Source organism: Scyliorhinus torazame, chromosome 5 (genome assembly GCF_047496885.1).
Source record: "Scyliorhinus torazame isolate Kashiwa2021f chromosome 5, sScyTor2.1, whole genome shotgun sequence".
Classification (NCBI taxonomy): Eukaryota; Metazoa; Chordata; class Chondrichthyes; order Carcharhiniformes; family Scyliorhinidae; genus Scyliorhinus; species Scyliorhinus torazame.
The window spans coordinates 118,171,450-118,194,453 of record NC_092711.1 but is presented as its reverse complement, the minus strand read 5'-3'; the positions used below and the strand labels follow the sequence as shown (position 1 = coordinate 118,194,453).

Here is a 23,004-nt window from a genome sequence, read left to right as displayed (position 1 = left end):
GCCAACACACCCTTCTTAGATATGGGGCCCAAAACTGCTCATAATACTCCAAATGGGGTCTGACCAGAGCCTTATATAGCCTCAGAAGTACATCCCTGATATTGTATTCTACCCCTCTCGACCTGAATACATTGCATTTGCCTTCCTAACTGCCGACTGAACCTGCACATTTTTTCCAATTAAGGGTAAGTTTAGCGTGGCCAATCCACCTAGCCTGCACATCTTTGGGTTGTGGGGGCGAAGACCACGCAAACACGGGGAAAATGTGCAAACTCCACACAGACAGTGACCCAGAGCCGGGATCGAACCTGGGACCTCGGCGCCGTGGGGCTGCAGTGCACTTGCACATTAACCTGAAGAGAATCTTGAACAAGGACTCCCAAGTCCCTTTGTGCTCATGATTTCCTCAGCATTTTCCCATTTAGAAAATAGTCTATGCCTCCATTTCTCCTTCCAAAGTGCATAACCTCACACTTTTCCACTTTGTATTCCATCTGCCACTTCTTTGCCCACTCTCCTAGCCTTGCTCAGCATTGCTTCTTTTTCTAATCACTTTAAATGAATGCCCTCTGTTTATAACCTTGCCCTAAATATGACTTGCTAGATCAAACATCTATTGCAGATCCTTAGTTTTAATGTGGTCAAGTGCCTTTCCATTTGAGAACTGTTCAATAAAGTTATTAGAATTATTTGTAGCTAGGGCAGCACGTGGAGCAGTGGTTAGCACTGGGACTACAGCGCTGAGGACCCGGGTTTGAATCCCGGCCCTGGGTCACCGTCCGTGTGGAGTTTGCACATTCTCACCATGTCTGCATGTGTTTCACCCCCACAACCCAAAGATGTGCAGGTTAGGTGGATTGGCCAGGCTAAATTGCCCCTTAATTGGAAAAAATAATAATAATTGGGTATTCTGAATTATTATTATTTTTTTTTTTTAAAAAAGGATTATTTGTAGCTTCCCCACCAATCAGTTTTTTCCATTATCCTGAAGTGACCTTATTTTTATCGGGAGTTAACTGAAGTGTGTTCCTAACCTCCCATTATCTAAATTTCCATTTATCACTTTTCTGTCCACCTGACCCAGTCCATGGCTTTCTCCCTCATTGTCTAAAACACATCAGCAACTTTTGTATAATCCTGGTGCATACATTTCAGTCTAAATCATTGATATATACCGGAAACTGTGGAGCCCCACTGGAAACAGACGTCCAGGCATCATTCAGTCCTGGATATGACTAACAGCAGCAACAACAGCTGAATCCAAACCCTGCTGTTGCCTGTGAACTTGCTGATGTTTGTGCAGGTTGTTTGACTGAGTGAATCTCCTCCCACACACGGAGCGGTTGAACAACCTCTCCCCAGTACCGCTCCCACATGTGGGTGACACAGTAGCACAGTGGTTAGCACTGTTGCTTCACAGCTCCAGGGTCCCAGGTTTGATTCCCGGCTTGGGTCACTGGCTGTGCGGAGTCTGCGCGTTGTCCCAGTGTCTGTGTGGGTTTCCTCCGGGTGCTCCGGTTTCCCCCCCCACAGTCCAAAGATGTGCAGGTTAGATGGATCGGCCACGCTAAATTGCCCTGAGTGTCCAAAAAGGTGAGGTGGGGTTATGGGTTAGGTTGGAGGTATGGGCTGAAGTAAGGAGCTCTTTGCAAGGGCCGGTGCACTCGATGGGCCGAATGCCCTCCTTCTGCTCTGTAAATTCTATGATTCTGTTTCAGTGTGAACTTGCTGGTGTTTCAGCAGATGCCGTTTACTTTTAAATCTCTTTTCACAATCAGAACATTTAAAAGGTTTCTGGTCAGTGTGAACAAATTGGTGTGAAGTCAGGTGGGATGACTGAGTGAATTTCTTGTCACACACGGTGCAAGAATACGGTCTCTGTCCAGTGTGAACTCGCTGGTGTCTCAGAAGCTGGGATGAACAAATGAATCCCTTCCCACACACGGAGCAGGTGAATGGCCTCTCCCCAGTGTGAGTGCGTTGATGTAACAGCAAACAGCTTTTACTTTTAAAGCTCTTCTCACAGTCAGCACATTTAAAAGGTCTCTGATCAGTATGAACAGGTTGGTGTCTCAGGAGGAGTGTTGACTGAGTGAATCCCGTCCCACACACGGAGCAGGTGAATGGCCTCTCCCCAGTGTGAGTGCGTTGATGTATCAGTAAATTCTTTCTGCTTTTATAGCTCTTCTCACAGTCAGCACATTTAAACGGTCTCTGGTCAGAGTGAACCTGATGGTGAGTCCGGAGGTTTGACAAATCATTAAAACCCTTCCCACATTCCAGACAGGTGAATGGCCTCTCCCCAGTGTGAGTGCGGTGATGTAACAATAAATCCATTCTGCTTTTAAAGCTCTTTTCACAGTCAGCACATTTAAAAGGTCTCTGATCAGTGTGAACAAGTTGATGTTTCAGGAGGTCGGATGACCGAATGAATCCCTTCCCACATATGGAGCAGGTGAACGGCCTCTCTCCAGTGTGAGTACGTTGATGTATCAGTAAATCCTTTCTGCTTTTGAAGCTCTTCTCACAGTCAGAACATTTAAACGGTCTCTCATCATTATGAACAAGTTGATGTTTCAGGAGGTCGGATGACCGAATGAATCCCTTCCCACACACGGAGCAGGTGAACGGCCTCTCTCCAGTGTGAGTACGTTGATGTATCAGTAAATCCTTTCTGCTTTTGAAGCTCTTCTCACAGTCGGAACATTTAAACGGTCTCTCATCATTATGAACAAGTTGGTGTTTCAGGAGGTGTGATGACTGAGTGAATCCCTTCCCACACATGGAGCAGGTGAACGGCCTCTCCCCAGTGTGAGTGCGTTGATGTGTCAGTAAATCCTTTCTGCTTTTAAAGCTCTTCTCACAGTCAGCACATTTAAACGGTCTCTGGTCAGTATGAACATGCTGGTGTGTGATAAGGTTGGATAACGTAGTGGATCCCTTCCCACACACGGAGCAGGTGAACGGCCTTTCCCCAGTGTGAATACGTCGATGAGTTTCCAATTCAGACGGGTAATTGAATCCCATCCCACAGTCCCCACATTTCCACGGTTTCTCCATGGTTATTAACAGGTTATCAGGTGTAGGTGGGATGCAGATTTGAGGTCACTGTCAGATCAGCCGTGATGTTATTAAATGGTGGTACAGGCTCACGGGGCTGAATGTCCTATTGCTGCTTCTTGATTCCTTCGGTGTGAATGTCCTTATGTCTCTCCAGCTTGGATCATCAGTTGAAGCCGGAGTACGGTGTCTCCCTAATGTAAATGCTGCAATTTAATTTCATGCTGTGTGATTGGTTGAAGCTCAGTTCCAGCTAACTGTGGAAAATTACTTAGATGTCTGTGTCTCGGTGCTTTCCCAATCACAGTGATTGTTGAACTTTTTTCCGAGAGACAAAACAGACAAACATTTCTCCTTCCACGTTGAAAGGCCGGTCCTGATGAATCAAGTGACTCTGTCAGATCTCGACATGATGTTTGCATCTGCAAATATTCTGTCAAAGGAGATTACATTCAATCACTGTGAATATATAAGACACAAACAGGCCATTCTGTCACAGATTCTGCTGCTTTCAATACTCGGCACACATCTCCGACTGTCACGCCTATCTCATCTCAGCCTTTCAGCTGATTTTCGATTCCATTTTCTCTCATGTGCTTGTCCCGTTTCCTTTTGAAAACATCTCAGCACTTTCCTCAACTCCTTTCCATGGTAATGAGTTGCACATTCTGAGCCTGTGATAAATAAATTTGTCCGTATTGCCCCCTTGGATTTATTCGTAATTATCTTGTATTTATGACTTGTTGTTTATTGATGGTCACTCTCTCACATTGCCCCTCTCCAAACTACTGATAATTTAAAAGATTTATAGCAGGTCACTGCTTAATTTGTTGTTGTCGATAGAAAAAAGGCCCCACTCCATTTAAACTTTCCTGAGAGCTGTAATCTCTCATGTTACAAAAGTCATCACTCAAAAGTCAATGCAGGATAGAATTCGCGAAGAGACAAACTTTTCTGTTGGGTTCAGTTTGTTCTGTGCAAATTCTCCAATTCTAACCCCCTGTGAAAGAAGTTTACAAAAGCCATCACTGTCAGTCCAGGATAGAAATTCTGAACAGACAATTCTAGTTTCTCTGGAACATTTTTTCCTCTCTGTCAATCCCAATCCCACACACTCTCCCTCCTCCCTGGACTGAAATCCAAACCCATCTCACCATCTGCACCATTTCTTTCCTCCACTCCCAGTTTTCTCCCTCCCTCTCCTCTGCCTGGGTTCAGTTCTCCAGCTCCTGCCTGCAGACTGACAATAAAACCAATGGGTCTTATTGGGGTTTGGAGCCTCCAGCGGGTGTTTGTGAATCCTCCCCGTCCACCTGCCAGGGTTTCCTTCCTTGCCAGAGATCAGAGTCCTCATTGATTTGAGTGCAAAGTGGAAGCTCTTATTTATTATCCCCCCCTCCCCCATCCTCTGATGTGAATCAGCCTCCAGTGGCTGAAGCAGGATGATGCCTATTAACCTGGGCCTGTTCCCGGGAGGGAGGGAGAAGCTCCGCAGCTGCAAACCAGGGAGCTGACAATGATTGTGAAGGGTTTGCTCCAGCTCACAATGCCCACGGACTGATTGACGGCAGGTTCGGACCAATAGGAAGAGGCGACGGGCCTGGAAGACCAAATATGAGCGGCTGGTCCTCCAGCCAATCAGAGTGAATGGGAGGTGGAGCAAAGCCGGGGCTATCGCTCCCTCCGCATGCGCCCGGCCCCACACTTCGTCCACTCGGGCCTGTCTCAGGGAAAAGACCGAGCAGCTTTCGCCGGTTCAACTGCTGTATCCTAGCTTCGTATTCGGGGCTTCGGGCTACACGGAGTGTTTATGAAGCCGACTGACCCATCCGCCGGCTCCATCCCTCCCTCATGACTCACCCGACCAAATTTGACCGGCTGAGGATTTCCACCCTACCACCTGAACCCTGAGTTGTCATTGGTACTGCGCAATCTGAAACATCACACCATTCAGAGCAGGGAGAGACCCTACTCATGCTTCTGTGGAGACAAGGGCACCACGATAGCACAGCGGGTAGCATTGTCGATTCACAGCACCAGGGACCTGGGTTCGATTCCCTGCTAGGGTTATTGTCTGTGCGGAGTCTGCACGCTCTCCCAGTGTCTGTGTGGCTTTCCTCCGCGTGTTCCTGTTTCCTCCCACAAGTCCCCAAAAACGTGCTTGTTTGGTGATTTGGACATTCTGAATTCTCCCTCCGAGTACCCGAAAAAAGGCGCCAGAGTATGGTGACTAAGGGATTTTCTCAGTCACCATTGCAGTATTAATGTAAGCCTATTTGTGACACTAATAAAGTTTATTATTCAACTGATCATCAAACGTACCGTGGAAATAGGAGCTGGTTTAGCACAGGGCTAAATAGCTGGCTTTTAAAGCAGACCATGGCAGGCCAACAGCCCGGGTTCAATTCCCGTACCAGCCTCCTGAACAGGCGCCGGAATGTGGCGACGAGGGGTTTTTCACAGTAACTTCATTTGAAGCCTACTTGTGACAATAAGCGATTTTCATTTCATTTTTCATGTGGGGACTGTGGGAATGGATTCAAGTCCCCATGTGAGCTGGGGACTCATCACCGTAGTCACACCAGCGACAGACCATTCACCTGTTCTGAGTGTGGGAAGGGATTCACTCAGTTATCCGAGTGAGGATTTACCAGGATGAGGGAGCCGAGCTGGTGAGGAAGCGAGCGGCCTTTAATAAGGTTCCGGCTGCTCTGTGTAAGAAAGGAGTTTGATTCGGGGTGGTATACCCGGCAAAGCTGTGGGTGACAAATGAGTCCAAAGAATTCCATTCAGCGACACTGGAGGAGGCGAATGCCTTTATTGTAAAGCATGGACTGGGGTCCAGTTATCTGGATTGGACACGGTCTACGTTCCCTGTGGGGTGGGGTGGGTGTTGTGATATCCTGTATATAGTTTTTGACATTTTCTGATAGAATAAGAGATTTTCTTTACAAAGCACAACGTAGATCTATGGGGGGGGGTGCGTTGGAAATTGAGTCTAGTCAGGGACTGCATTCTGAAGTATGTTTTATTCTCGAAGTGGGCAATATTGTTGTTTTTATTTTCTTGGTTTTAGATTCGTGAGCCTAGGTGGGGCATTGGTGAAAAATGGGGGAGGGGGGTCAGTTTGCTGGTGATGACTATAAAACTGTTCTTGTTATACTCTGAAGATGTGTTTGCGTGGCGGTCATCTTGGGTGGACCCTTGGCCTGTACTTTTTGAAGATTTGCTGGATAGTCCCTCACGGTGGAAATGGCTGATTCCGTGATGGGGGCTGGTGCAGAGACCCTTGATTCAGCTGGTCACCTGGAATGCAAGGGGATTGAGTGGACCAGTGAAGGTCAAGGGTTTTCGTCACCTAAAGAATCGAAATGCTGGTGTGGTGTTCTTGCAGGAGACTCACTTGCGGGTTAGAGATCAGACCAGACTGCGGAGGGGTGAGCCAAGTGTTTCACTCGGGCTTTGACGAAGGGCTCGAGCTGCTGCAATTCTAATCAATAAAGATTCCTCTTTCGGTCACTGGGATCATTGCGGACACTAATGAGAGTTACGTGGTGGTCAGTGGGTCCTTGGGTGCTAGTGAATGACTAAGCCCCAAACTGGGCCGATCTGGCATTTGTAAAAAAAAAAAAAATGGTTGGGATCCATCCCAGACCTGGATACACGTCAATCAATGCTTGGCGGAGACTTTTTTTTTTATTAAATATTTTATTGAAAATTTTTGGTCAACCAACACAGTACATTGTGCATCCTTTACACAATATTATAACAACACAAATAACAATGACCTATTTTATAAACAAAAAATGAATATATAATAAATAACAAAAATAAAAACTAGCCCTAATTGGCAACTGCCTTGTCACAAGTAACACTCTCCAAAAATATAATTTAACAGTCCAATATATAATTATCTGTAGCAACGACCTATACATACTATACAGTATATATTAACAACCCTGAGAGTCCTTCTGGTTCCTCCTCTCCCCTCCCCCCCCCCCCCCCCCCCGATCCTGGGCTGCTGCTGCTGCCTTCTTTTTCCCATTCCGTCTATCTTTCTGCGAGGTATTCGACGAACGGTTGCCACCGCCTGGTGAACCCTTGAGCCGACCCCCTTAGGACGAACTTAATCCGCTCTAGCTTTATAAACCCCGCCATGTCATTTATCCAGGTCTCCACCCCCTGGGGCTTGGCTTCTTTCCACATTAGCAATATCCTGCGCCGGGCTACTAGGGACGCAAAGGCCAAAACATCGGCCTCTCTCGCCTCCTGCACTCCCGGCTCTTGTGCAACCCCAAATATAGCCAACCCCCAGCTTGGTTCGACCCGGACTCCTACTACTTTTGAAAGCACCTTTGTCACCCCCATCCAAAACCCCTGTAGTGCCGGGCATGACCAAAACATATGAGTATGATTCGCTGGGCTTCTCGAGCACCTCGCACACCTATCCTCCACCCCAAAAAATTTACTGAGCCGTGCTCCAGTCATATGTGCCCTGTGTAATACCTTAAACTGAATCAGGCTTAGCCTGGCACACGAGGACGACGAGTTTACCCTGCTTAGGGCATCTGCCCACAGCCCCTCCTCGATCTCCTCCCCCAGCTCTTCTTCCCATTTCCCTTTTAGTTCATCTACCATAGTCTCCCCTTCGTCCCTCATTTCCCTATATATATCTGACACCTTACCATCCCCCACCCATGTCTTTGAGATCACTCTGTCCTGCACCTCTTGTGTCGGGAGCTGCGGGAATTCCCTCACCTGTTGCCTCGCAAAAGCCCTCAGTTGCATATACCTGAATGCATTCCCTTGGGGCAACCCATATTTCTCGGTCAGCGCTCCCAGACTCGCGAACTTCCCATCCACAAACAGATCTTTCAGTTGCGTTATTCCTGCTCTTTGCCACATTCCATATCCCCCATCCATTCCCCCCGGGGCAAACCTATGGTTGTTTCTTATCGGGGACCCCCCCCAAGGCTCCAGTCTTTCCCCTATGCCGTCTCCACTGTCCCCAAATCTTCAGTGTAGCCACCACCACCGGGCTTGTGGTGTAGTTCCTCGGTGAGAACGGCAATGGGGCTGTCACCATAGCCTGTAGGCTAGTCCCCCTACAGGACGCCCTCTCTAATCTCTTCCACGCCGCTCCCTCCTCCTCTCCCATCCACTTACTCACCATTGAAATATTAGCGGCCCAATAATACTCACTTAGGCTCGGTAGTGCCAACCCCCCCTATCCCTGCTACGCTGTAAGAATCCCTTCCTCACTCTCGGGGTCTTCCCGGCCCACACAAAACCCATGATGCTCTTTTCAATCCTTTTAAAAAAAGCCTTCGTAATCACACCGGGAGGCACTGAAACACAAAGAGGAATCTCGGGAGGACCACCATCTTAACCGCCTGCACCCTCCCTGCCATTGACAGGGATACCATATCCCATCTCTTGAAATCCTCCTCCATCTGTTCCACCAACCGCATTAAATTTAACCTATGCAATGTGCCCCAATTCTTAGCTATCTGGATCCCCAGGTAACGAAAGTCCCTTGTTACCTTCCTCAACGGTAGGTCCTCTATTTCTCTACTCTGCTCCCCTGGATGCACCACAAACAACTCACTTTTCCCCATGTTCAATTTATACCCTGAAAAATCCCCAAACTCCCCAAGTATCCGCATTATTTCTGGCATCCCCTCCGCCGGGTCCGCCACGTATAGTAGCAAATCGTCCGCATACAAAGATACCCGGTGCTCTTCTCCTCCCCTAAGTACTCCCCTCCACTTCTTGGAACCCCTCAATGCTATCGCCAGGGGCTCAATCGCCAGTGCAAACAATAATGGGGACAGAGGGCATCCCTGCCTTGTCCCTCTATGGAGCCGAAAATATGCAGATCCCCGTCCATTCGTGACCACGCTCGCCACTGGGGCCCTATACAACAGCTGCACCCATCTAACATACCCCTCTCCAAAACCAAATCTCCTCAACACCTCCCACAAATAATCCCACTCCACTCTATCAAATGCTTTCTCGGCATCCATCGCCACTACTATCTCCGTTTCTCCCTCTGGTGGGGCCATCATCATTACCCCTAACAACCTCCGTATATTCATGTTCAGCTGTCTCCCCTTCACAAACCCAGTTTGGTCCTCGTGGACCACCCCCGGGACACATTCCTCCATTCTCATTGCCATTACCTTGGCCAGGATCTTGGCATCTACATTTAGGAGGGAAATAGGTCTATAGGACCCGTATTGTAGCGGGTCCTTTTCCTTCTTTAAGAGAAGCGATATCGTTGCTTCAGACATAGTCGGGGGCAGTTGTCCCCTTTCCTTTGCCTCATTAAAGGTCCTCATCAGTACCGGGGCGAGCAAGTCCACATATTTTCTATAGAATTCGACTGGGAATCCATCCGGTCCCGGGGCCTTTCCCGCCTGCATGCTCCTAATTCCTTTCACCACTTCTTCTACCTCGATCTGTGCTCCCAGTCCCACCCTTTCCTGCTCTTCCACCTTGGGAAATTCCAGCCGATCCAAGAAGCCCATCATTCTCTCCCTCCCATCCGGGGGTTGAGCTTCATATAATTTTTTATAAAATGTCTTGAACACTCCATTCACTCTCTCCGCTCCCCGCTCCATCTCTCCTTCCTCATCCCTCACTCCCCCTATTTCCCTCGCTGCTCCCCTTTTCCTCAATTGGTGTGCCAGCAACCTGCTCGCCTTCTCCCCATATTCGTACTGTACACCCTGTGCCTTCCTCCATTGTGCCTCTGCAGTGCCTGTAGTCAGCAAGTCAAATTCTACATGTAGCCTTTGCCTTTCCCTGTACAGTCCCTCCTCCGGTGCTTCCGCATATTGTCTGTCCACCCTCAAAAGTTCTTGCAGCAACCGCTCCCGTTCCTTACTCTCCTGCTTCCCTTTATGTGCCCTTATTGATATCAGCTCCCCTCTAACCACCGCCTTCAACGCCTCCCAGACCACTCCCACCTGGACCTCCCCATTATCATTGAGTTCCAAGTACTTTTCAATGCACCCCCTCACCCTTAGACACACACCCTCATCTGCCATTAGTCCCATGTCCATTCTCCAGGGTGGGCGCCCTCCTGTTTCCTCCCCTATCTCCAAGTCCACCCAGTGTGGAGCGTGATCCGAAATGGCTATAGCCGTATACTCCGTTCCCCTCACCTTCGGGATCAATGCCCTACCCAGCACAAAAAAGTCTATTCGCGAGTAGACTTTATGGACATTGGAGAAAAATGAGAACTCCTTACTCCTAGGTCTGCTAAATCTCCACGGGTCTACACCTCCCATCTGCTCCATAAAATCTTTAAGTACCTTGGCTGCTGCCGGCCTCCTTCCAGTCCTGGACTTCGACCTATCCAGCCCTGGTTCCAACACCGTATTAAAATCTCCCCCCATTATCAGCTTTCCCATCTCTAGGTCCGGAATGCGTCCTAGCATCCGCCTCATAAAATTGGCATCATCCCAGTTCGGGGCATATACGTTTACCAAAACCACCGTCTCCCCCTGTAGTTTGCCACTCACCATCACGTATCTGCCCCCGTTATCCGCCACTATAGTCTTTGCCTCGAACATTACCCGCTTCCCCACTAATACAGCCACCCCCCTGTTTTTCGCATCTAGCCCCGAATGGAACACCTGCCCCACCCATCCTTTGCGTAGCCTAACCTGGTCTATCAGTTTCAGGTGCGTTTCCTGTAACATAACCACATCTGCCTTAAGTTTCTTAAGGTGTGCGAGTACCCGTGCCCTCTTTATCGGCCCGTTCAGCCCTCTCACGTTCCACGTGATCAGCCGAGTTGGGGGGCTTCCTACCCCCCCCCCTTGTCGATTAGCCATCACCTTTTTCCAGCTCCTCACCCGGTTCCCACGCAGCTGTATCTCCCCCAGGCGGTGCCCCCCCGCCCATCCTCTCCCATACCAGCTCCCCCCTCTCCCCAGCAGCAGCAACCCAGTAATTCCCCCCTCCCACCCCCCCCGCTAGCGTAATTACTCCCCCCATGTTGCTCCCAGAAGTCAGCAAACTCTGGCTGACCTCGGCTTCCCCCCGTGACCTCGGCTCGCACCGTGCGACGCCCCCTCCTTCCTGCTTCTCTATTCCCGCCATGATTATCATAGCGCGGGAACCAAGCCCGCGCTTCTCCCTTGGCCCCGCCCCCAATGGCCAACGCCCCATCTCCTCCACCTCCCCTCCTCCCCCCATCACCACCTGTGGGAGAGAGAAAAGTTACCGCATCGCAGGATTAGTACATAAAACCCCTCTTTGCCCCCCACATTCGCCCCACCACTTTGTTCAAACGTTCTTTTTAATAACCCGCTCATTCCAGTTTTTCTTCCACAATAAAAGTCCACGCTTCATCCGCCGTCTCAAAGTAGTGGTGCCTCTCTCGATATGTGACCCACAGTCTTGCCGGTTGCAGCATTCCAAATTTTATCTTCTTTTTATGAAGCACCGCCTTGGCCCGATTAAAGCTCGCCCTCCTTCTCGCCACCTCCGCACTCCAGTCTTGATAAACGCGGATCACCGCGTTCTCCCATTTACTACTCCGAGTTTTCTTCGCCCATCCAAGGACCATTTCTCTATCCTTAAAACGGAGGAATCTCACCACTATGGCTCTGGGAATTTCTCCTGCTCTCGGTCCTCGCGCCATCACTCGGTATGCTCCCTCCACCTCCAACGGACCTGCCGGGGCCTCCGCTCCCATTAACGAGTGCAGCATCGTGCTCACATATGCCCCGATGTCCGCTCCCTCCACACCTTCAGGAAGACCAAGAATCCTCAGGTTGTTCCTCATTGCGTTGTTTTCCAGTGCCTCCAACCTTTCCACACATCGTTTCTGATGTGCCTCCTGCGTCTCCGTCTTCACCACCAGGCCCTGTATATCGTCCTCATTCTCGGCTGCCTTTGCCTTCACGACCCGAAGCTCCCGCTCCTGGGTCTTTTGTTCCTCCTTTAGCCCTTCGATCGCCTGTAGTATCGGGGCCAACAGCTCTTTCTTCATTTCCTTTTTGATCTCTTCCACACAGCATTTCAAGAACTCTTGTTGTTCAGGGCCCCATGTTAAACTGCCACCTTCCGACGCCATCTTGGTTTTTGCTTGCCTTCCTTGCCGCTGTTCTAAAGGATCCACTGCAATCTGGCCACTTCCCTCTCCTTTTTCCATCCGTATCCAGGGGGGATTCCCTTCTGGTTTACCGCACAGTGTTTTTAGCCGTCAAAATTGCCGTTGGGGCTCCTATCAAGAGCCCAAAAGTCCGTTTCACAGGGAGCTGCCGAAATGTGCGACTCAGCTGGTCATCGCCGCACCCGGAAGTCTCACTTGGCGGAGACTTGACCTGTGTACTGGATCTGGAAATGGACTGGTCCAAGCCCATTCAACCGCTATAAATACACAATAACGGAGTGGAACCTGGACAGACCATCTGGCATGACCCAGGCACCGGAAACGATAACAGCAAACCAGGAAAAAAGATAAATCAATCTGTTCCCATCAGTAGATTGTAAAAGAATTATCATAGAATTTATCATAGAATTTACAGTGCTGAAGGAGGCCATTCGGCCCATCGAGTCTGCACCGGCTCTTGGAAAGAGCACCCTACCCAAGGTCAACACCTCCACCCTATCCCCATAACCCAGTAACCCCACCCAACACTAAGGGCAATTTTGGACACTAAGGGCAATTTATCATGGCCAATCCACCTAACCTGCACATCTTTGGATTGTGGGAGGAAACCAGAGCACCCGGAGGAAACCCACGCACACACGGGGAGGATGTGCAGACTCCGCACAGACAGTGACCCAAGCCGGAATCGAACCCGGGACCCTGGAGCTGTGAAGCAATTGTGCTATCCACAATGCTACCGTGCTGGGACACAGATTTAAGATTGTGAGCAAGATCTACAGGGAGGATTGAGGAAGAAATTTTACAGAGTGAGTGATAATGATATGGAATTCAATCCTTACACACAAAGGTCGATGATCTCCAGGTCCTGATAACACGAATGGTGCTGTCAGAATTTGATGTGAGGATTGGTTGTGAATTTCCTGTCTGCGAAACCCTAGCTAAGTCCCTGTGAAAGAAGATTACAAAGGCATCACTGTCAGTCCAGAAATAAAATTCAGGAAAGATAAATATTTCTCCCGGTTTGTATTTGCGGAGTGTAAATCCTTCCCTACTAATCCCCTGTAAAAAGGAGTTTCCAAAATTAATCACTTTCAGTCCAGGATAGAAATTCACAACATTCTCTCCTCCTGCTCCCTGGTCCAGAATGATCGCACATGCCCCCCCCCCCCCCCCCACACCCGCTGCACACTGACCCTCTTGTCATCAGCAGTCCCCTGATTTGAGGGTGTTGTTGACTCAGGGTTGTGAATTGCTACCCTGGGTCTTCATGTGGCTGAACAGAGCCGCAGAGTTTTCAACACATGGGACAGAATGTCCAATAAGACAGTGAAATCCGGAGACCAGGCTTGGCTTCCTTTCCATCTCTGCCACCGCTTTGCATCATCAATAAGACATTGGGACTCAAAGGGTGAGGCAGTTTGATGGACAAGTTGCCTCCATTCTGAACAATGGGGAACAGGCTCCTCCCACTCACTGAAACATCGCCCCGACAAAGATGACAAACGCGCATGCGCCCTGATGCACATCCAATAAAGATGGCGGTCATTAACCCGAGCATGAGGAGCCGTAGCTCCGCTCAGTACAAACTGGGTACCGGAAACTCTTTTCCTTTATAAAAAAAAAACGTTTTATTGGCATTTCTCATATTTATAAACAACCGTGAACTCTCTTCCGAAGTTTGCGGCTTACAACAGTTCTACACGACATTTCCGCCCACCCCCACGATCTCTCGCTCCCTCCATATTGTTAATCGCCTCGCACTGATTTCAGATCTGAAGACACAGCCCTTCTGCATCTCCATTACCCACACAGCGCATGCTTCAATCACAGTGGGCCCCGCCCCTCATTCACTCCGATTGGTTGGAGGACTAGCCGCTCTCGGTCGGTCCTCCAGTCCTGCCGCTCCACCTCCTATTGGTCCGGAGCTGCCATCAATCACCCAGGCATTGTGACAGTTACAGATGGTGAGAACAGCCAGACTCAGACTGCGCTGATTGTCCAATAATAACAGTGAGAGTCTCAGTGGGACAATTAGACAATAATAGTGGAGATAGGGCCCAGAGGAGAAACAGCAAAGGATTCACTCACTTTGAGAGTAACAAACACAGTGTCTGTTCCCATAATAAGAGTCAGGCTGAAGTGTGTGAGTGAACACATCATTGGGTCCAATGTAGAATCATAGAATCCCCCCAGTGCAGAAGGAGGCCATTCGGCCCATCGAGTCCGTAGCAACCCTCTGAAAGAGCACCCTATCTTGGCAAATTCCCCACCCTATCCCCGTAACACCTCCCAGGGACAATTTAGCACAGCCAATCCACCTCATCTGCACATTCTTGGACTGTGGGAGGAAACCAGAGCACCCGGAAAGGAAATCTACGCAGTCGCAGGAAAACTCCACAGAGACAGTGACCCAAGGTCGGAATTAATCATAGAATCTACAGTGCAAAAGGAGACCATTCGGCCCATCGAGTCTGTACCTGTGTTACCTGATCTAGCCAACTCACTGAAATGTTGTTAATTCTGAATTGCCTAGCAAGCCACTCAGTTTAAGGGCAATTAGGAATGGGCAACCAAGCTGGTTTGCCCATGACACTCACATCCCATAAAGAATAGAGAAAATCAAAGGGCTGTTTCCAGTGCCGGTTTCAAAGGAATCAGTACTGGGCCCTTCACTCCTGGTTTACATCATTGATTTAAATGTAGGAACATGAATAAGAAGTTTACATGTGACACAAAAATGATTAAACACTAGTGATAGTGAGGAAGAAAGCTGGAGGGAAAACAAGGCAAAGGATTACATGATAAATGGCAGGACAGGACAAGTTAGGCCAGAGCTAGATTCCTGTGCACAGGAAGATTGCACCAGAGAGAGTACAGAGGAGATTTAAGAACATTGACCAGAAATTGAAAATGTTTGCTCAGAGGAAAGTTTGGATAAACTGGGGCTGTTTTCTTTGGAACAGAAAAGACTGAGGGGAGACCAAAATGAAATTGTGAAAAGCAGCCTGGCTAGCTCAGTCGGTAGAGCATGGGACTTTTAATCCCAGGGCCGTGGATTCAAGACCCACGTTGGGCGCTTCAGCTTCTTTAATCTGAGAACATTGAGCTCAACTGTTTTTTGGGTGGCACGGTACCACAGTGTTTAGCACGGTTGCTTCACAGCGCCAGGGTCCTGGGGTTCAATTCCCACTTGGGACACTGTCTGCGTAGAGTCTACTGGTTCTCCCAGTGTCTGTATGGGTTTCCTCCCACAAGTCCCAATAGACATGCTTGTTAGGTGAATTGGACATTCTGAATTCTCCCTCTGTGTACCTGAATAGGTGCCTGAATGCGATTATGGGGATTTTCACAGTAACTTCATTGCAGTGTTAATGTAAGCCTACTTGTGACAATAGTAAAGATTCTAAATGTATAAAATTCTGGTGTTTCATGGTGGCACAGTGGTTGTGTGCCTGCGTGCTGGGGACCCGGGTTCGATCCTGGCCCTGGGTCACAGTCTGTAAGGGGTTTGCACTTTCTCCCATTTTCTGTGTGGGTTTCACCCCCATAACCCAAATATGTGCAGGTTAGGTGGCTTGGCCAAATTAAATTGCCCCTTAATTGGAAAAATATATAAATTTATATATTTTTTAAATTCAGAGGGATCTAAATAGATTGGATAGGAAGGTCCGATTCCCTTTGGTTGAGAGATACATATAAAAGGCGGCAGAGATTTAGGGAAGGACTAGGAGGTTTAGAGGGTGGTGAAGATCTGTGACATGCTGCCTGAAATGATGGCAGAAACCCTAATAACATTTAAAAAGTATTCAGATAGACATTTGAATTGGTGTAACGTAAAAAGCTACAGACCACAATCTGGAAATTGAGTTTAGGCTGAATACCTACTTTGTAGCCACGATGAACTGAATGAAATGCAACAGGAACAACAAACTTTAATAAAATCTGGGACAGTAACTCTCACTACTAACAAGGTCAGCAGTTTGCCCAGTTTAGCTGCCAAGTATGCTAATGTGGTCATTTTAAAATTTACCTGCATACATAAGAGTACAACAGCAAATTATTTAACTTCCCCAATGAGATCGGTGTAATTAGTCTCAAATTTAACCTGGAATGGTCATTTAAATTTTCCCAGTCACTCTGATATCTGAAATCTTTATCCACGGACAGAACAGACAAACCATTTTACCTCCCAATGATTTTCAGGTCCTGATGAATCGAGTAACTCAGTCAGAGGATGATGTGATGTTTGGTTTGAAGTTCCCGTTAGTAAATCCTCCTATTTCGAAAGGAGTTTCCAAAGGAATTTCACAAGATTCTCTCTTCCGGCTTCCGGGTCAACGACGGCCGCACATGCGCCCTGCTGCACTTGAGAAAGATGGCGGCCGCGCAGGCGTCCTGCTGAATATCGCCTCCGAAACAGATGACAGCCGTTAACAGAGGCCAATCAGAGAGAAAAACACCAACCTCGCCTCGGCCGCCCCATTCGGTACTGACACCGAACTGTATCAAAAGTGCCGGAACCTATTTATCACCCTGAGGAACTTAACGGAATAATGGCGGATAAGACTACCCGGAATGCCAGGCGCGGACGAATATGCCCTATCTCGATCACAGGAGCCATAACGCGCAGGCGTCAGAATGTCCCGCCCCCGGAAGTCGCCTCTCTGTGCGGTGCATGCGCGGTGCTGCTCCTGGCTGAGCGCAGCCGCAGTGAGAGCGAATGCGGCTCTCAGAGGCTGAATGGGAGCCTCTGGGAGCGGGGACGATGGGGAGAACCCAAACCCCCCAATAAGACCCATTGGTTTTTTTGTCAGTCTGCAGACAGGAGCTGGAGAACTGAACCCAGGCAGAGGAGAACATAGAACATTACAGCACAGTACAGGTCCTACGGCCCTCGATGTTGCGCCGACCTGTGAAACCACTCTAAAGCCCATCTACACTATTGGCTATCGTCTTTATGTCCATCCAAAGACCATTTGAATGCCCTTAGTGTTGGCGAGTCCAGTACTGTTGCAGGCAAGGCATTCCACGCCCTTACTACTCTCTGAGTAAAGAACCTACCTCTGACATCTGTCTTATATCTATCTCCCCTCAATTTAAAGCTATGTCCCCTCGTGCTAGACATCACCATCCGAGGAAAAAGGCTCTCACTGTCCACCCTATCCAATCCTCTGATCATCTTAGATGCCTCAATTAAGTCACCTCTTAACTTTCTCTCTAACGAAACTAACCTTAAGTCTCTCAGCCTTTCCTCATAAGATCTTCCCTCCATACCAGGTAACATTCTGGTAAATCTCCTCTGCACCCTTCCCAATGCTTCCACATCCTTCCTATAATGCGGCAACCAGAATTGCACGCAATACTCCAAATGCTGCCGCACCAGAGTTTTGTACAGCTGCAACATGACCTCATGGCTCCGAAATTCAATCCCTCTACCAATAAACGCTAACACACCGTATGCCTTCTTAACAACCATCTCAACCCGTGGCAACTTTCAGGGATCTATGTACATGGACACCGCGATCTCTCTGCTCATCCACACTGCCAAGAATCTTACCATTAACCCAGTACTCTGTCTTCCTGTTATTCCTTCCAAAATGAATCACCTCACACTTTTCTGCATTAAACTCCATTTGCCACCTCTCAGCCCAGCGCTGCAGCTTATCTATGTCCCTCTGTAACTTGTAACATCCTTCCGCATTGTCCACAACTCCACCGACTTTAGTGGCATCTGCAAATTTACTCACCCATCCTTCTACGCCTCCTCCAGGTCATTTATAAAAATGACAAACAGCAGTGGCCCCAAAGCAGATCCTTGTGGTACACCCCAATAACTGGACTCCAGCCTGAACATTTCCCATCAACCACCACTCTTTGTCTTCTTCCAGCTAGCCAATTTCTAATCCAAACTGCTAAATCACCCTGAATCCCATGCCTCCGTATTTTCTGCAGTAGCCTACCATGGGGAACCTTATCAAACGCTTTACTGAAATCCATATACACCACATCAACTGCTTTACCCTCATCCACCTGTTTGGTCACCTTCTCAAAGAACTCAATAATGTTTGTGAGGCACGACCTACCCTTCACAAAACCGTATTGACGATTTCTAATCAAATTATTCCTTTCCAGATGATTATACATCCTATCTCTTATAAACCTTTCCAAGATTTTGCCCACAACAGAAGTAAGGCTCACTGGTCTATAGTTACCGGGGTTGTCTCTACTCCCCTTCTTGAACAAGGGGACAACATTTGCTATCCTCCAGTCTTCTAGCACTATTCCTGCAGACAAAGATGACTTAAAGATCAAGGCCAAAGGCTCAGCAATCTCCTCCCTAGCTTCCCAGAGAATCCTAGGATAAATCTCATCCGGCCCAGGGGACTTATCTATTTTCACACTTTCCAGAATTGCTAACACCGCCGCCTGATGAACCTCAAGCCCTTCTAGTCTAGTAGCCTGAATCTCAGTATTCTCCTCGACAACATTGTATTTTTCCTGTGAGAATACCAATGAAAAATATTCATTGAGCACCTCTCCTATCTCCTCGGACTGCAAGCACAACTTCCCACTACTGTCCTTGACTGGCCCTACTCTTACCCTAGTCATTCTTTTATTCCTGACATATCTATAGAAAGCTTTAGGGTTATCCTTGATCCTACCTGCCAAAGACTTCTCATGTCCCCTCCTGGCTCTTCTTAGCTCTCTCTTTAGGTCCTTCCTAGCTAACTTGTAACTCTCGAGCGCCCAACTGAACCTTCATGTCTCATCTTTACATAAGCCTCCTTCTTCCTCTTGACAAGTGTTCTGACTGCTTTAGTAACCATGATTCCCTTGCTCGACCACTTCCTCCCTGCCTGACAGGTACATACTTATCAAGGACACGCAGTAGCTGTTCCTTGAACAAGCTCCACATTTCCATTGTGCCCATCCCCTGCAGTTTTCCTCTCCATCCGACGCATCCTAAGTCATGCCTCATTGCATCATAATTGCCTTTCCCCCAGATATAACTCTTGCCCTGCAGTATATACCTATCCCTTTCCATCACTAAAGTAAACGTAATCGAATTGTGGTCACTATCACCAAAGTGCTCACCTCCCTCCAAATCTAACACCTGTCCTGGTTCATTACCCAGTACCAAATCCAACATGGCCTCACCTCTCGTTGGCCTATCTATATACTGTGTCAGGAAACCCTCCTGCACACATTGGACAAAAACGGACCCATCTAATGTACTCAAACTATAGCATTTCCAGTCAATATTTGGAAAGTTAAAGTCCCCCATAACAACTACCCTGTTGCTTTCGCTCCGATCCAGAATCATCTTTGCAATCCTTTCCTCTACATCTCTGGAACTTTTCGGAGGCCTATAGAAAACCCCTAACAGTGTGACCTCTCCTTTCCTGTTTCTAACCTCAGCCCATACTACCTCAGTGGACGAGTCCTCATCAAACGTCCTTTCTGCCACCGTAATACTGTCCTTTTTTTAAAAAAATATATTTTATTCAAAATTTTTGGCCAAACATGACAGTACATTGTGTATCCTTTACACAGTACTATAACAATATACATAACAATGGCCAGTTTTAAACAAGAAATAAATAATATATAAACAACATCAAAATTAAAAAACAAAACTAAATGGCAACTGCCTTGTCCAAAATAAATACTCTACAAAAATACAATCCAACAATCCAATATACAATTACCTATAACAACTACCTATACATATTATACATATACACTGACGTCCCTGAGAGTACTTCTAATTCCTCCCCCCCCCTCCCCCCCACCCCCATGGGCTGCTGCTGCTGTCTTCTTCTTTTCCATTCCCTCTATCTTTCTGTGAGGTATTCGACGAACGGTTGCCACTGCCTGGTGAACCCTTGAGCCGATCCCCTTGGGACGAACTTAATCCGTTCCAGCTTTATAAACCCTGCCATGTCATTTCTCCAGGTCTCCACACCCGGGGGCTTGGCTTCCTTCCACATTAACAATATCCTGCGCCGGGCTACTAGGGACGCAAAGGCCAAAACATCAGCCTCTTTCGCCTCCTGCACTCCCGGCTCTTCTGCAACCCCGAATATAGCCAACCCCCAGCTTGGTTCGACCTGGACCCCCACCACCTTCGAAAGCACCTTTGTCACCCCCACCCAAAACCCCTGTAGTGCCGGACATGACCATAACATGTGGGTGTGATTCGCTGGGCTTCTCGAGCATCTCGCACACCTATCCTCTACTCCAAAAAATTTACTGAGCCGTGTTCCAGTCATATGCGCCCTATGTAACACCTTAAATTGTATCAGGCTTAACCTGGCACAGGAGGACGACGAGTTTACCCTACTTAGGGCATCAGCCCACAGCCCCTCCTCAATCTCCTCCCCCAGCTCCTCTTCCCATTTCCCTTTCAGCACATCTACCATAATCTCCCCCTCGTCTCTCATTTCCCTATATATGTCTGATACCTTACCGTCCCCCACCCATGTCTTTGAGATCACTCTGTCCTGCACCTCCTGCGTCGGTAGCTGCGGGAATTCCCTCACCTGTTGCCTCGCAAAAGCCCTCAGTTGCATATACCGGAATGCATTCCCTTGGGGCAACCCATATTTTTCGGTCAGCGCTCCCAGACTTGAAAACGTCCCATCTACAAACAGATCTCTCAATTGTGTTACTCCTGCTCTTTGCCATGTTCCAAATCCCCCATCCATTCTCCCGGAACAAACCTATGGTTATTTCTTATTGGGGACCACACCGAGGCTCCCGTCTTTCCCCTATGCCGTCTCCACTGCCCCCAAATTTTCAGAGTAGCCACCACCACCGGGCTTGTGGTGTATTTCTTCGGTGAGAACGGCAACGGCGCTGTCACCATAGCTTGTAGGCAAGTCCCCCTGCAGGACGCCCTCTCGTAATACTGTCCTTGACTAATAATGCCACCCCTCCCCCTCTGTTACCACCTTCCCTGAGCTTACTGAAATATCTAAACCCCGGCACCTGCAACTACCATTCCTGTCCCTGCTCTATCCATGTCTCCGAAATGGCCACAACATCGAAGTCCCAGGTACCAACCCATGCCGCAAGTTCACCCACCTTATTCCGGATGTTCCTGGCATTGAAGAAGACACACTTTAAACCACCTTCCTGCCTGCCGGTACACTCCTGCAACTTTGAAACCTTACTCATGACCTCACTACTCTCAACCTCCTGTATACTGGAGCTACAATTCAGGTTCCCAAGCCCCTGTTGAACTTGTTTAAACCCTCCCGAAAGGCATTAGCAAATTTCCCCCCCCAGGATATTGGTACCCCTCTGGTCCAGGTGTAGACCATCCCATTTGTAGAGGTCCTACCGACCCCAGAATGAGCCCCAATTATCCAGAAATCTGAACCCCCCCCCCTCCTGCACCATCCCTGTAGCCAAGTGTTCAACTCCTCTCTCTCCCTATTCCTCGTCTCACTATCACGTGGCACGGGTAACAACCCAGAGATAATAACTCTGTTTGTCCTGGATCTAAGTTCCCACCCTAGCTCCCTGAATTCCTGCCTTACATCCCTATCCCTTTTCCTACCTATGTTATTGGTACCTATGTGGACCACGACTTGGGGCTGCTCCCCCTCCCCCTTAAGGATCCCGAAAACACGATCCAAGACATCACGCACCCTGGCACCTGGGAGGCAACACACCAACCGCGAGTCTCTCTCGTTCCCACTGAATCTCCTTTCTATCCCCCTAACTATGGCGTCTCCAATGACTAATGCTCTACTCCTCTCCCCCCTTCCATTCTGAGCAACAGGGACAGACTCTGTGCCAGAGACCTGTACCCCATGGCTTACTCCTGGTAAGTGCCCGCCCCCCCAACAGTACCCAAAGCAGTATACTTGTTACTAAGGGGAATGACCACAAGGGTTCCCTGTACTGACTGCTTCCTCCCAGCCCCTTTCACCATCACCCATCTATCTTTATTCTTTGGAGTAACTACATCCCTGAAGCTTCTATCGATGATGACCTCTGCCTCCAGAATGATCCGAAGTTCATCCAGCTCGAGCTCCAGTTCCCTAACGTGGTTTCTGAGGAGCTGGAGATGGGTGCACTTCCCACAGATGAAATCAGCAGGGAAACTGACGGCGTCCCTCACCTCAAACATTCTGCAGGAGGAACATTGCACTACCTTCCCTGCCATCCCCTCTAGAAAAAAAAAAGAAAAAGAATGAAAGAGCTTACTTCTTATTCACTCCCCTTCTCAGCAAGCACTCACTCAGCAACCTCTGCGCCCCGCACAATAACACCTGAGGGAAAATAAAAGAAAAACTACTTACCAGTCAACAGCCAATCCTTTACCTGCAGGCTGTGACCTCACGGTTCAACTGCTTTCTACTTCTACCTCGACTAGCGGTAGAAGTCTTGATCTTTACAGCGGTTGCTTTTTTTTGGTTAGAGAAGGGGGTAGGGAGGGAAACACTGAAGAAGTGTTTCAGGTTTAAGTGTCACTTGACAACAGCTCCTCCACAGACCACCTTCAAGTTAGGGTGAGGGAGGCAGAAAACTGGGAGTGGAGGAAAGAAATGGTGCAGATGGTGAGATGGGTTTGGATTTCAGCCCAGGGAGGAGGGAGTGTGGGACGGGGATTTACAGCTTTGGGGGAACAAGAGAGGGAAAAAAGTTCCAGATAAACTAGAATTGTCTGTTCAGAATTTCTACCCTGGATTGACAGTGATGACTTTTGTAAACTCCTTTTCCAGGATATTCGAAGTGGAGGATTGGCCGACAGAAAATTCAAACCAAACATCACATCGAAATCTGACAGTCACTCAATTCAT

At 48.4% G+C, this 23,004-nt stretch overlaps 1 protein-coding gene and 1 non-coding gene across 3 annotated transcripts; one reads left to right on the top strand and one right to left on the bottom strand.

Moving 5' to 3' along the window:
* Nucleotides 1–847: 847 nt before the first annotated feature.
* Nucleotides 848–16,506, bottom strand: LOC140421685 (uncharacterized). 2 transcript variants are annotated; one of them, XM_072506486.1, is made up of 3 exons: nucleotides 16,369–16,506; nucleotides 13,030–13,136; nucleotides 848–3,493 (listed from the first exon to the last, which is right to left on the bottom strand). In XM_072506486.1, the coding sequence occupies exon 3, from the start codon at nucleotides 3,058–3,060 to the stop codon at nucleotides 1,702–1,704; it is 1,359 nt and encodes a 452-aa protein (XP_072362587.1). In that variant the 5' UTR covers nucleotides 3,061–3,493; nucleotides 13,030–13,136; nucleotides 16,369–16,506; the 3' UTR covers nucleotides 848–1,701. The 2 variants fall into 2 exon arrangements, with proteins under 2 accessions (XP_072362587.1, XP_072362586.1); XM_072506485.1 differs by having other exon boundaries at nucleotides 16,377–16,506.
* trnak-uuu (transfer RNA lysine (anticodon UUU)) lies at nucleotides 15,194–15,266 on the top strand. Its single transcript has one exon. It is a non-coding gene; the product is annotated as a tRNA-Lys (tRNA).
* Nucleotides 16,507–23,004: the final 6,498 nt, after the last annotated feature.

Bases quoted from the DNA above. Each gene is read 5' to 3' on its own strand.
- LOC140421685 (XM_072506486.1), bottom strand. From the start codon at position 3,060: ATGGAGAAACCGTGGAAATGTGGGGACTGTGGGATGGGATTCAATTAC.